General features: G+C 40.0%; 1 protein-coding gene across 1 annotated transcript; it reads right to left on the bottom strand.

The window, feature by feature from the left end:
- Positions 1 to 192: 192 nt before the first annotated feature.
- On the bottom strand, positions 193 to 12,821 carry GCLM (glutamate-cysteine ligase modifier subunit). Its single transcript, XM_075759960.1, has 7 exons — positions 12,474 to 12,821; positions 9,451 to 9,516; positions 7,740 to 7,824; positions 6,938 to 6,994; positions 5,437 to 5,639; positions 4,110 to 4,224; positions 193 to 2,399 (listed from the first exon to the last, which is right to left on the bottom strand). The coding sequence occupies exons 1-7, from the start codon at positions 12,591 to 12,593 to the stop codon at positions 2,230 to 2,232; spliced, it is 816 nt and encodes a 271-aa protein (XP_075616075.1). The 5' UTR covers positions 12,594 to 12,821; the 3' UTR covers positions 193 to 2,229.
- Between the last annotated feature and the right edge of the window lie 297 nt (positions 12,822 to 13,118).

Below are 13,118 nucleotides of genomic sequence, written 5' to 3' on the forward strand. Positions count from 1 at the left end.
CAGCGTCCAGGCACTGACGAAAAGCCAGCAGCACGGCGCAGGGTGTCGGCTTTGCATTGAAAAGCCCCGCACGCAGCCCCAGTCAGATATGCCCTTAAGTCAGGGAATCCCAGAGCGCAGGGCGCTGCAGGGCATTTTATGACAAAGGGTAAAATGCTGTTATTGAGATGAGAATTCATACAAAGCACCAGGTTAAAAGCCTACAAGAATTTCAAATTTTAATTCAAACTTTCAAGTTTCTCATGGAAGGAAATCCCATCTCTCCCACATTGATGCAAAACAGATTCGGTTATCTTAACCTGATAAAATGCTATGCTATCAGTGACTCTAGAAAAATAAGATGATCACGTCTTAAAGGGTACTTTTCCATAGCAAGCAAATTGTTAACAGTTTACAGAAAGGAAATAAATAGTTATCCCATTAGAGCAGCCTATACATTGTTTTAGCACAATTCTTGTTTTGTAGCATTTCAATTTACAAAACTAAGCACACATGCGAGTAATATAATACAGAATGTCAACAGCCAAACACAGACACAGAATTTACAGATAGTGGTTAATCAGCAGCAGCACACAACTCAAAGCTGGTAGGAAAGTTTAAAATGAAAATTTTGAAACTGATAGACACTGACCCAACAGCAAAAAGACATTTTGATTCAGAGAAAAAAAATAAACCCTCAAAAACTTTTATTGATGCATTACTAGTTTCAGTTCCCTCGCTTGCTCATTTATGAAAAAAACTGAAGTAGTTTAAGAGAGATTCCCAATATTTGCCACCTACAGGTGAGATATTTGAAGACTCAAAAGGTATCCTGAAAAAGATTAATCTTAACTTAGTGGAATGGATTATAGGAAGCTGACACTCTAGACAGTGCCTAGAAGCATTCAAATTCCACTAGCTGCCTACATGACAGAATTTGAAAGATGTTGGTGAAAATTCATTCCCTTACAGTCCAAAGATCAAAATATGTACAATTAAGTTAATGAGTACTACTAGTACAGCTAGTACTAGGCTCAGCTCCTGCCTGAAATCAAAAGGAAAAAATGAGGATTTTAGTCAGTATCAAGCTCCTGCTGAACTACAAGTTGAGCTTTTGCTATCTATTCTGATTTAAAGGCCAAGGAAATGAAAAGGACTTTTTGATAGAAAGACTTCATTAAACCAGAAGCCTTGCCTTAGCTGCAGCAATTTCTCTAAGATTCAAAAGCCAGTGTGCTAAGCTACTGCCAAACAGAAATATACCTAACTTAGGGCTAAACCTTGCTCACATCATTTCTGAATAGCACTGAAGCAACAAAGTTTCCTAGGCAACCCCAAAAAGAAGTCATCCATTTAACACAATCCTATGGTGAACAGCTTGAACATTTACTATCTGTTCTGACTTGGCCAATTCTGATTGTGTAGTTCACAAACATATAAAAAACAAGCCACAGTTGAGAAAAAGACAGGCACAATTCAATTTCTGGTTAACAGATTTTTTCATCACTTGTTTTTGATTCTTATTTTAAACATTCACACAATAATACATTTTCTATTTCAAACAGTAAAGATGCCATCACACTTGTGCAAACACTAAACAAACCATATTGAGGCACAAAGCCAGAAGGAATTCAAGTAACAGTCAGAAAGTAATTTGGAAGATGCATTTTTTTCTAAATCTAAGGTCTTTAAAAATAAACCAATTTTCCCATCCACACAAACAGCTGACTTGCCTATGTATACATACCAAGTAATGAGATACCTGTTTAATTTTTTGGGTAATTTTTCATAAAAGACAACAATTTTCTATAAAAACTAGTCCTTGAATGCTTGAAATCTATGTACCTACCAGATAAGTAACTATTATTTAAGAGAAATTTTTTTTTTTTAAATAAAAATATATATGTTTCTCTATACTACCTAATGGCAGCTAAAATATAACAATAATTTTACAGTGAACTGGTCATACAAAGAAAAATATTTTAAACTGTTTCTCTATAGGTAATTTAAATTAAAACTAAAAATATTTTATATTTTAAATGAACTGGTCAATAGGTTAAGAAAGAAAAATAGTGTTAGAACACTGCAGACACTCCTGCTGACATCACACTGAATAATTACAACTTTTGGTCTTTGTTACAAATGCTGTAAAAGTGTTTCTATGAAAAAAGCAATGTTCCCCCCATCCCCAAGAAATTAGAACAGTAAGCCATTAAAAAAAAAAAACCAACCACAAAACACAAAAGTGCTTTAAGAGGCATTTCTTTTAGCTTGCATGATATAGCCTTTGGACTTGATAATTCCTCTGCTTTTAACAATGACTGAATACCGGAGAAGCCATAAAGGAATCCACTCGCATGCTTTCATGTTCTGGATGCTTTCCTGAAGAACTTCTTGGAAACTTGCTTCACAAAGTAATTCTGAAGTTAAAAAGGGATATTGATGCTTTAAATAATGTCATGTAAACAGCTGCAAAAAGCAATACTTAGTAAGAGAAGCCTTTTCCTATAGTCAAAAATCTTAAGCGGTGCCAGATATTCCACAGATCCACTCTTCTGGAATGCATATAGGGTAAAAGCAGCTGAATACTACAGAAGAAATTTTCAAGACACTTGTTTTGCAACATTGAGTATTTTGCACAAAACTAATTAACTGAGATTTCTACAATGTCAAATGGAATTGATCAGCAGAGCCATTAGCAGGAAAAAATGAAAATTGAGAAGCTAGCTAGACAAACCAGAGGCGAGTAAAGCATAAGGCTGAAATCAGCAAAGTACTGAGCATCCTCAGGTACCTCTGCAGTCACTGGAAGCTCAACTTTTATAGCATCTTCCATAACTGGGCTCATAACCACTGCAAGCCCAGAAAGTATTAAGAAAAATGGGCTTAAATGCCACAAAGCAGAAAAGGAAGGCAAGTACAAATCCTAGTTTCCTCTGGAAAGTCAGTCAAGGGAACAATCTCTTTGACAAGGAGTGTTCCCAAAAGACAGTCTCAATACTCTTCAGGTGACCATTACAGAAAAGTTAAGCTTAGCGAACAACACATAAGGAAATCACTACTTGCTTTGTTTTCTATCCAAATCCTCTTCTCCTTCATTTCATGACTCTCGATAGAGAGTATTTATTAAATTGCAAGTTGCAGTTTGGACTTCAGAGGACATGGAAATTGTGGGATTGAATGACAATTCATCTTGCATGCTGCCAGAGCAGTGCTGATTTGTGCTTGAGCACTGATGAAATTCATTAGTTGTAACAGTGGTACTATAAAGTATGTACTTCATAAGTAGCATTTAATTTTTTTTTTTCTTTGGGGGGGGAAATGGGAAGAAAGGAAAAGGAAGGGTAAGTATGATCATCATGAATAGTTAGTCAAAGAAGAATGTAGGGAAGGAATGAATATTAAGACTTTTCGCTTACAATTGCACAAGGTATTTAAGGTGTCATTATAGAGAAGAAGATTAGATGATGTTTGAGAGAAACCAATATCCCAGAATATTCTAGGGAGCTGGTAACTCAGAGTTCTAGAGTCTAAAGGAAAGCCGCCAAGTCCTTCAATCATTTAGTAAATGAATCACTGCACAAAGTAAATAAAGAATTTACACCAACTTTTTGCAATAATGTTATTTTAAGAAGTCAGAACTTTGAAAGAATCCTGCTTAAAGTGTAATGCTTTACATGTCTAACATTACCAAACTACTCAAAAGTCAACTGACCATCAACATTTCTATGCAAGCTATTTCAGTCAAGTTCTGGGCAGGTGGACTTTGATTTGTCATTTACTGGCCTTCAGCAATACAACTGTTATTTCATTCTAGGTTTTGTGGAAATAAGCTATTTTTGGAACATATGTAGTACAAACTCCTCAGTAGTTTGTTCTTCGATTTACTTTATTTTCTCTGACTAAAATGATTTCAAGAAACTATCAAATGGTGGAAGATTGCCTTTCCCCTCCCCTTTCTTGAAGCATAAGCAAGAACTTAACAGAAATATTTTAGAGAGGAGAAACTTTTAGAATCCTTTGTTCAGGATTCAAATGTAACAAACTTTGAAGTTCAGAAGATTATTTCTTATTTTGTACTGAATAATGCATTTAGAAGTCTTCTGTTAACTTATCTGGCAAAGCCTTACCTTTTGGGTCATTGTGAGTTAACAGCTGTATATCAAACTCCTTTGCAAATGCTGTGAGATCAGGCGGCATCACACAACAGGAAGCTAGGTTCACCTGATTACTACTTGGTTTCACCTGAAAGTAGCAGAATACTTTTGTAAGAAAAAAATATTAATGTTTTAGTTGTTTCCTCCATGCCCTCTATTACAACAGAAATTTTGCTTTGAGCAATTTGCCTTTGACCATTGTTTTGAGATCTGAACAAGGCTAATTAATTCTGCATGATGCTGAACAGGCAACTCCTACATCTGCAATTTCTTGCGGCCCAGAGCCCAAAACAGGAATAGGATCGAACTTCAGGTGTTGTCACAGCAAGATGAGTACTAACCCACTCTGGCTTCCTGTCTGCTGTGCTCCCTAAACAGTAGCAGAGGTTTTTTTTCCCCCTCTCTAGTGAAAGGATTATAGGAGCACTAGTATGAAAAACACTTCAAATTAAAAAAATCCAAATAATTTTTTCTTAAGGATATATAATTTGCAGCCTTCCATGCCTTCAAGGTAAGTGCCTAAATCAAATTAAGTTATAAGGGATGCTCTTCCACTGACTCTTTCTCTGCTCATCACAAACTGTAGGTAGTCATTAATTCCCCCCTCTCCCTGGCCCATTATCCTCTTCCCAGTATACACAAAACAGCAAGGAGCACAAATCAGGACTCTCGAAAGGACCTCTTACAGTATACTCACATACCACAAAAGAAATGTCATTAAGAGGAATATTCAAAGAACTAATAAAGAAACAGTAAATCCACAAGCTTACATGACCATGGGCACATACTAGTACAGACCCCCATCACCCAAATGTTAAGAGGCAATTAGTCACATGGGACAACAAGATGTTGTGCCACTTCATTCATAGCCTGTCTTCCTCTTTCCAAGGGGGAAATCCCTCCATTCATAACACAGCTTCAAGTGAAAACAGCTATGTGTTCAGAGCCACTGGAATAAATCTGAAGGTTTAAGAGTACTGTTTATACCCCTTCCTAAATATAAAAGCATTCAAAACTCAAACCTTCAGTGCTTCAAAGAACCTGCTACTCAACAGACCTGTGGTTTCCAGCCTTTGCTGGTCTGCAGGTAAGATCACTGAACAAGTGACAGTCACACTTCAAGCTTCCCTCACCTTGAGCAACATTGTTACCATTCATAAGATCCGGAATGAAAATAACAGGGCTTATTACAATTTTGTATATAAATCCATTTATAACAGAAGTTTATAACAATGTGGCAGCCAACAAAACAACAGTTATTCTGTCCTAGAAATGTTACAAGTAGGAAATTTGTTCTCACCTGTGCCCACAGATACAGCTGCTCTAACAGTGTTTTATCTAGGTCAGAGGTACCTATAGCAACAATCTTCTGGTTTTGAACTAGATTTTCAAGTTCTTGCCAATAAGGTTGCAAATACTCCAAGGACAGGCTAGTGCCATCTTCAACAGGAGGTGGGGCAACAATGACTGAGTCTAATTGAGCAACTCCGAGGGCAGAACATGCTGAGGAAAAAGAACAGAGATGCTCCAAACTTTTGTGAGATACGAACATAAGCAGTGTGACTTTTCAAATTCAGCAAAAAATACAGCTCCTGCTTTGCTCTGCTAGCTTCCCATTCACCATTTGAAACTCTGAGTGTATCAGCAGTGAAGGATAGTAACACAATGTTTTTAGCAAAGAATCAAATACATAGCTGAAGTCCAAGCTTCCATTGTACGTCTTGGGTGGAAAAAACCCAAACCAACAAACCCCCAAAACTCCAGAAACCCAACAACCAAACCAACCGTGAAGCTTTTTTCTCCTTTTTAATGCTAAAACTATATTTTTCTCTGTAGACAGTGGTGACAGACAATTCTTGATTCCTTCATTGTCAATTTCTTCCAAAATTTGTAACGTTCACTCTGAACTACAACTTGAGTGCAGGGCATGGGCTAGGATAACTATTTGATGTATGGGAAGAGTTAGACCAAAAGCACACCGAATATGGAGATTTAAATTGCCAGGGAGAAGTGGCAAGCTTTGGAGTATCACTGAGCTTTAGGAAAGATACAAGTCATGAGCCCTCTTCTGCACAGCAAAAAGAATAAAATTAAGTAGCTAAATAATTTATTTTCTTCTGAAGGAGGATTTTATCAACATACTCTTAAAAAAACTGGTACTACAACTTACAATAAAGACGTTATTAACTGGGGTATCGATAGAAGAGAACGATATCTGGCCCTTTGTTCCTTGTTAATTCCTTATGCCCAACAGTCTTCCAAAGTGGTAAAGTTCAGTGCTGCTCACAATTACTGCTATGTTAGGCTAACAAAACTTTATGTATCAGTACAGCCATTGTATTGTATTTTCAATAAAACTTAATTATTTTATCAGCTGCTTGCAGCATTGTTTACTTCCTAAGTAATCTCTGAAATACTGCACAATTAGTACCAAAGGTCATCATGTTAAAAACAACTGGCAACTAACAACAACCAGTAAGAACTGTTGTATCACTGTTACTAAAACATCACATGCTGTTCGCTTTTTGGCAAGTCTTCTGTGAAAGAATAAAAACTTGCTCCTGCTTGGAACAAGGAATCAGATTTGAGTTTGTGGACCCAAGGTTACAGTGATCCACATTTGCTAAGTTTACTGACTGAACTAACGTGTGAATAGACTCGATTACTTAAGTCTGTCAACAGGAAAACAGGATATACTTGTGACAGTCACTACATACACCTGTTAGATGGAAAAGGTTCCAATTTTATTGCTAAATAATGTAAAAAAGAAACTCTACCAGAAGTTTAAGTTTCACACTTACCCAGGTCAACTGCATCTCTGATCGATGAAGAGTTTGATCCAACGATGAAAAGTTTCGCTATTTTCAGAGAAATTGGAATTAATAACTAAACAAGCTAGCTATTATTTTATATATATAGCTATTTACTTTTGCTATACACACTACTTATGAGTTCCAGGGTTAAAGATTCTTGGAATATAAACCAATTACTTCAAAAATTGGAAAAAAAAGGCCTTCTGAAAGGTGACTGCCCAATAAAGAAACTGTTCTCTTAAATTTCAAAGTTGCACAATCTCAGAAGAAGAAATCATCCAGTTAAATGATCTATTAAGCTGTAAAGCTAGGACTTCAGCATCAACACACTAAGCAATAACCATAAAACCCCCAAACGTTATAGTACAAACAGTCCTCTTCAGGACTGAGAGTCAAAATGTACTCATGTTAGTTTGGACTGCCTCTTTCAAGTTCATCATATTCAATCTGGAAAAGTTATGCAAATAAATGTGCGTCCAATGCTATCTCTTAATTCCAGTACTATCTGTAATATTCTGTTTCAGAAAAGTCAAAGATTCACAAAATACATTTAAAACGTCTTGAGGGAATGCAAGTTAAACTAGAAAAATGCTGAGCTGCTATAAAACCCGAAATATGAATTTGAGCCTTCGGGTAATCTAGAAGTTGGCTAAGAAAATACAACAGTGCGCACTGATGTCACTGGACTTTAAAATTACAAAATACAGTGGAAGAAAATACATATATGAACATCCTATTAATGACTGCATATGAAACCTTTTTATGCCACTGGATTTGACTATGTTCTTACCCGATACTTTCAACTCATCCCTTTCTTCAGGGTTTATTTTTTCTATAGCTTGAGCTACAGTACATTCCAGAACCTCCAGTACTTCCTGTAATAAGTACATGAGATTTAGGAACAACTCATCAAGAGGAGACAATAAGTTCCTGAAGGAAAAAAAAGCCTTATAGCAGTTCAAAACAAAAATAGTATAAAAAAGCAGGAACAGAAAGAAAGTAACCCAATGCTTCTTGCTCTCTGAGGGGAAATCAGGAAAATGCAGCTATATACCCCTAATACAAACAAACCCCCCAAACCAAATTACCAGTAAGAATTACTGGAATAAGATTTAGTACTGTTCCGATTTTCTGATACGAACAGATCACTGTGCCAATTCAAACTGCCTTGCTTTAAAAAAACCCGCAGGACCAGCTGAAAAAAAAAATCAGAATTAGGGGTTTTAGGTGGGAACATCTTTGCATAACAGTAATTTTGTAATTTCAGTGAAGCTTATGAAAAGCTACAGTGAAATTGCTGTAAAATACAGATTTAAAACAATAATTTTGAAACTAAAAATTAGGAAAGTTTCAGAGATTTCACCCTCTGACCTCATTTAAGACTAGGCTGACATGTTAGCTGGCACAAGGTGACTTTAAGTCTTTACCTACATGAGATTTTTGTATTATACAGACACACACCACCTCGCCCCCAACGAAGAACTCTGGTAATTTTTGCTGCCCTACCAAAAAAATCATCAAATGAGTCTTCAAGTTACTCCATACAGTCAGCATTTTAAACAAACGTTAACTTTTTTATTATTATTACTGGAAACCAATATAATTCATAAAAGAATTTGGAATTATACAGTTAACATGTTGACATTAAAACCTAGCTTACGCTAAATAATTAACTTTACATGGATCACTATATCTTACAGAGACAAATGTTTATTTATGTTCTCTTCTTGAGCAATCATTAGGTCTTCCACAAATCATTCAGCAATAACTGCCTCACCACACTCCAGTGTGGAATGCAGCAATGTGCAGTTGATGCTACCATTACACAAGAACTGGTAACAAACCCAAAGAAACGGTCAGGAGTTTTTTAGTTTGTTTTTTTTTTTAAATGAAACATGCTAATATTTCACAGAGCAAATAACATATTTAGTGGGAACCTATTACTGCTTTGCTGAATTTCAGAAGCAACAGTGAAAGAGGAGCAGGCAAATACACCAAGATCTTGATGTTAGATGCCTATGACTCTGGTTTTAAGAATTACGCGAAAGTCTTCAGCTCTTAAAGGAAAAATTCCCACTTCTGCATCTTCAGAAATATTTCTGAAACAACCAAGGCTACACTTCAGAGTTCCCCTCCAAACAAGATGATCTTCAGTTTATCATCTCCATAGTTTAGATAATTCTCCACTGAGTTTTTACAAGCATGCTAGCAAACTTCTAAGGTACACAGATATTTTTTTTTTGTGATTACCCCAACAATTAACTAAGACCTGTCTTACTTGCCATCAACAGGATTCTTTACTTCAGTATTTCTTACCCTCTCCAAATTTACTAATTTTTTTTTTTTTTAAAAAGGGGTTTGAGAAATACTCTTTTACAATATCTGGAGCCACAGACACTTTCACAGAAATGTGATTCATTTATATTTTAAAACATGTAACCAACTACATATTTCTCTGTTTTCACGTGTAACATGGATAACATGCATAACACCTCTCCTACCTGATTTAGGTCTTGTCCAATCTTTGAGCTCCATTCAGTCAGGGTTTTCTGAATGCAGTCCCGCACCTACAAAATATTTGTTCATGTTGAAGTGTAGGTACGCTATAGCTGCACAGAAATTTAATGATTCATAGGCACGTAGGACAGAATGAGCAGGTGAACTAAGGACACCACTCCTTCAACCACAGAAGATTTTTCCTTCATAGCTTCCATCTGAAACTTGTTCAAACTAGTTTACTTGCATATTTTCCTCTCCTCTTTGAGAAAGAGTTTTAGCAGTAACACAAGTACTGTACTTCATTTATTTCTCAGACCAATGCCATCTTTAAAGGCAAGAACAATGCTAAGCAAGCAAGAACTAGGGTGTGTGGTGGTTTGGGGTTTTTTTGCGTAGAGATTCTTAAGTTACAATGTAGTCAGATAGCAGTATATGTGCTGTGACATTGTTAGAAACAAGACTTCACGATCAATCACTAAATACTCATTATATTAATTACTTCTCTTTCCGCTATGCATCTGACCCTTTTCATTTCCTCTCTACCTATTCCACTGTGCCAAACGACTCACTAATGCTTTTAAGTCCTTCATTACCGAAGGGGGAATCTTCAAATCCTACCGCACACTTGCATCTTTCCTGCATCCACAGATGCGAAATAAACTTGACTAGGATTCTGGTAATGGATTTTCTTGAACATAGTAAGGCACAGCTATTAAGTCTAAATCAGCTAATTAATTGCTTACTGTACCAGTGCTTCAGCTGTACCAAGCCCTAGGTTCCTTATCATACATCTCAGGAGTTGTCACCCTGGAGGCTAAGGAAAAGTACTGTCAAGACTGCTATCTGCCACAGGTAGGAGCACTTTTACCAGCTGCTGCTTTACTGCACTTTTAGCAATATATATTATACCTATCCAGATACATACTTTTTGTACCATTAAATCGCAATTTCCCATGACACTTTAATTCAGAGAGCTCATAATACCATGCACAAACTAGAAGCCAAGCCCCACCATAAAACTGGATATCACAAAGCTTAAGACATAATAAAGTAATAATACTTTGTGAGCACAAACTCTATACATTCTTTCCCAGTCATTTAAAATGGCTTGAAAAAAAAAACCTGAGTCAAAAGGCAAGAATTGACTCCCCCCACTACATCGCTATCCACAATGCTGGAACTCTTTAGCCTGTTTTAATGCAACTTACGATGTTATCTTTTCCTTTCTCAGGGAAAGTGAGACAGTGCTAAATATGTATACTCTATATATTGACTTTGCAACTGTCACACTTTATATTTTTACTGTGGTTAGTATGCACAAGCCTCTGCCTCCAAAGCACACCGTTCCCTGCCCTCAACACATGACAACTGCAGTGTATTTGACTACTTTGACCAGCTTTTCCACATACAGTTACACCCTCAAACTCATAACATTAGGGTTCATAGTTTGCAAAACTTTAGCTTACATTCTGCCACTGAGAACTATACACATGATAACTACATCAAATATGAGTTAAAAGCCAATTTATTTCCTATAATTAATGCAAATTATTTGCTTTTGGAATTCCAGCAACTCTGGAAAGCAGGCAGCCTTATGTTTAAATGCAGATTTCCCTGTAAACAAATGAATTTAAATACCTTAACTGAGTAGTTATGCACACTGGCCACTCTTTAACAACCCTCCAGAAACTACTCACACAAGGGTGCCCATTATGATACAGCTATCTCCCTGCTACAGAATCTAGCCCTATTTCACACAGATCACAGCATGTTGTAGTAAGTAACCAGGCCAAATAAAAAAAGTTATCACCACATGACAACCAAATAAAAGTATGATGAATTTTTACTTCTCATTACATCATCCTCCCAGTCACCTTTCTTACCATTTGTGCATGACTAATACACAATCAACCAGCTTCTACATTATCAACAGTGCCACTACATAGCAATAACCAGCCAAAACCATAGTTGTTCTGATTATTAAATGATCACTTTCAGATTATTGTGTCATGACAAGACAGCAAATACAGTGGTTCTGAAGTTCATGGCCACAGGATCTCCAGACATTTTATCAGGATTGTTCTAAGTGTTGATACATACTGCTAAAGGTAATAGTTTTAAAGTGGCGATTAAAAAGTTCTTTCAACTTTTTAAAGTTGAAAGTTTGACAGCTATACTCTTTAAAGAAGACAGCAATGACAGCAATTCCTGAGACTTTTCACCACTAAAAAATTTAATTAGTTTCAAGTCAGAAAAGAGAACTTTCATCTTTTGTAATGCAAGCTCACATCTATTCGCATTCTCTTGCTAAAGAATTATCAGTGATCTCCTTTGCCATTACAGGCAATACTTAAACTTGTAAGCGTTTTAATTCTTCACTCCCCAAGAGCAGAAACACGGTCCGGTTTCTTCCGAGAGAGGCTCCAAGGCAGCACAGGAGTGCCTCCGGGGCTGCCGAGGCTCCTGCTGGCCATCACTTCGACTCCCAGCACAGCCAGCCGCTGCCTTCCCGGCGCGCTGCACCGCGAGGCCGGGGCTTCGCTGGCTCCCAGGCGCTGCCCGCGGCGGTGAGATCACCGGCCCGACCGGACAGACAACGCTGAACAGACGTATAAAAAATAATAGAAAAAGCCTGTTTTGCCTTGCCCGTCTCGTAGCTCGGGAACGCGCGCGGTACAGGCGCACACGGCACGCGCGGAGAGCGGGCGCCGCCGAGGCGGTCCTGAGGGCAACGACACCCTTTTCGCCCGGGTGACGGACACCGCGCCGTGCTGTCCGGCACCAGAAAGACAAACCGTACTCCGGATAACGCCTTAATCGCTCGGACATCCCCGCGCTCGCCGGCGGCCGGGAGGGGTACCCGGCGCTCCCCCAGCCGCCGCACCGGCCGTTCGGCTGCGGCACGGCCCAGCCTGGCCCCCCCACCGCGCAGGCGCCTACCGCAGCCGGCCCCCCCCCCCTCCGCCTCAGGGCGAGTTCCCGCCGCGGCGCCCCGACAGGAAGCCCCGGGGCCAGTCCCGCTCACCTCCTCGCCGGGGGTGGCCGGGCACTTCTTGCGCAGGCAGCCCCAGTTGAGGAGGTTGCCGGTTTGCAGCGTGAGGGTGCCGGCCCGCTCCAGCAGGGCGCGGGCGCCGTCCGTGCCCATGGGGAAGCCTGGCGCTGCTGCGGCCGCCGGGCTCCCCGTGACACCTGCGGCACCGGGCAGCGCCGCGCCGTGACTCAGCACAAATAACGGCGGCGGGGGTGGGGGGGATGGTTTGTAACCGTCCCCGGTCACATGGCACGAGGACAATGGGCGGCAGGGCGGGCCCAGCGCGGGAAGGGGCGCACCAACCGGGCAGCTCGCGACCTGTCAGCACCGCCTCACGCTCCCGCCGCGCGCCTGCGCCCCGCCCCTCACGAGGCGTTGCCCTCAGCGGGCAGCGCCCCCTGCAGGGCGGTGGAGCACGCGGGGCGGGGCCTTCCGAGAGCGGGGCTTGGCGGGAGCAGCTCGGTCCGTGCCGCCGCGCCGCGGGCAGGTTCTCGGAGGGCGGCAGCCCGGGCGGGCTGTGGCGGCTGCTGCGCTGGGGTCTGTGTGCCGGTCCGGCCCAGGGGGGGGAAGCGGCCGCGGGAGACGGCCGATTACACGGGTAAGGTGATTACACGGGGCCCACCGGAGCGACTCACGGCC

Source organism: Balearica regulorum, chromosome 8 (assembly GCF_011004875.1).
Source record: "Balearica regulorum gibbericeps isolate bBalReg1 chromosome 8, bBalReg1.pri, whole genome shotgun sequence".
Taxonomy (NCBI): domain Eukaryota; kingdom Metazoa; phylum Chordata; class Aves; order Gruiformes; family Gruidae; genus Balearica; species Balearica regulorum.

What these genes read in the sequence shown, in the direction of transcription:
- GCLM (XM_075759960.1), bottom strand. Translation starts at nt 12,593, where the DNA reads ATGGGCACGGACGGCGCCCGCGCCCTGCTGGAGCGGGCCGGCACCCTC. An exon ending in CAGAGATGCAGTTGACCTGG is followed by an intron (nt 5,640 to 6,937) that starts GTAAGTGTGAAA and finishes CTTTTTCCTCAG; the next exon opens with CATGTTCTGCCCTCGGAGTT. An exon ending in AGCTGTATCTGTGGGCACAG is followed by an intron (nt 4,225 to 5,436) that starts GTGAGAACAAAT and finishes TGCTACTTTCAG; the next exon opens with GTGAAACCAAGTAGTAATCA.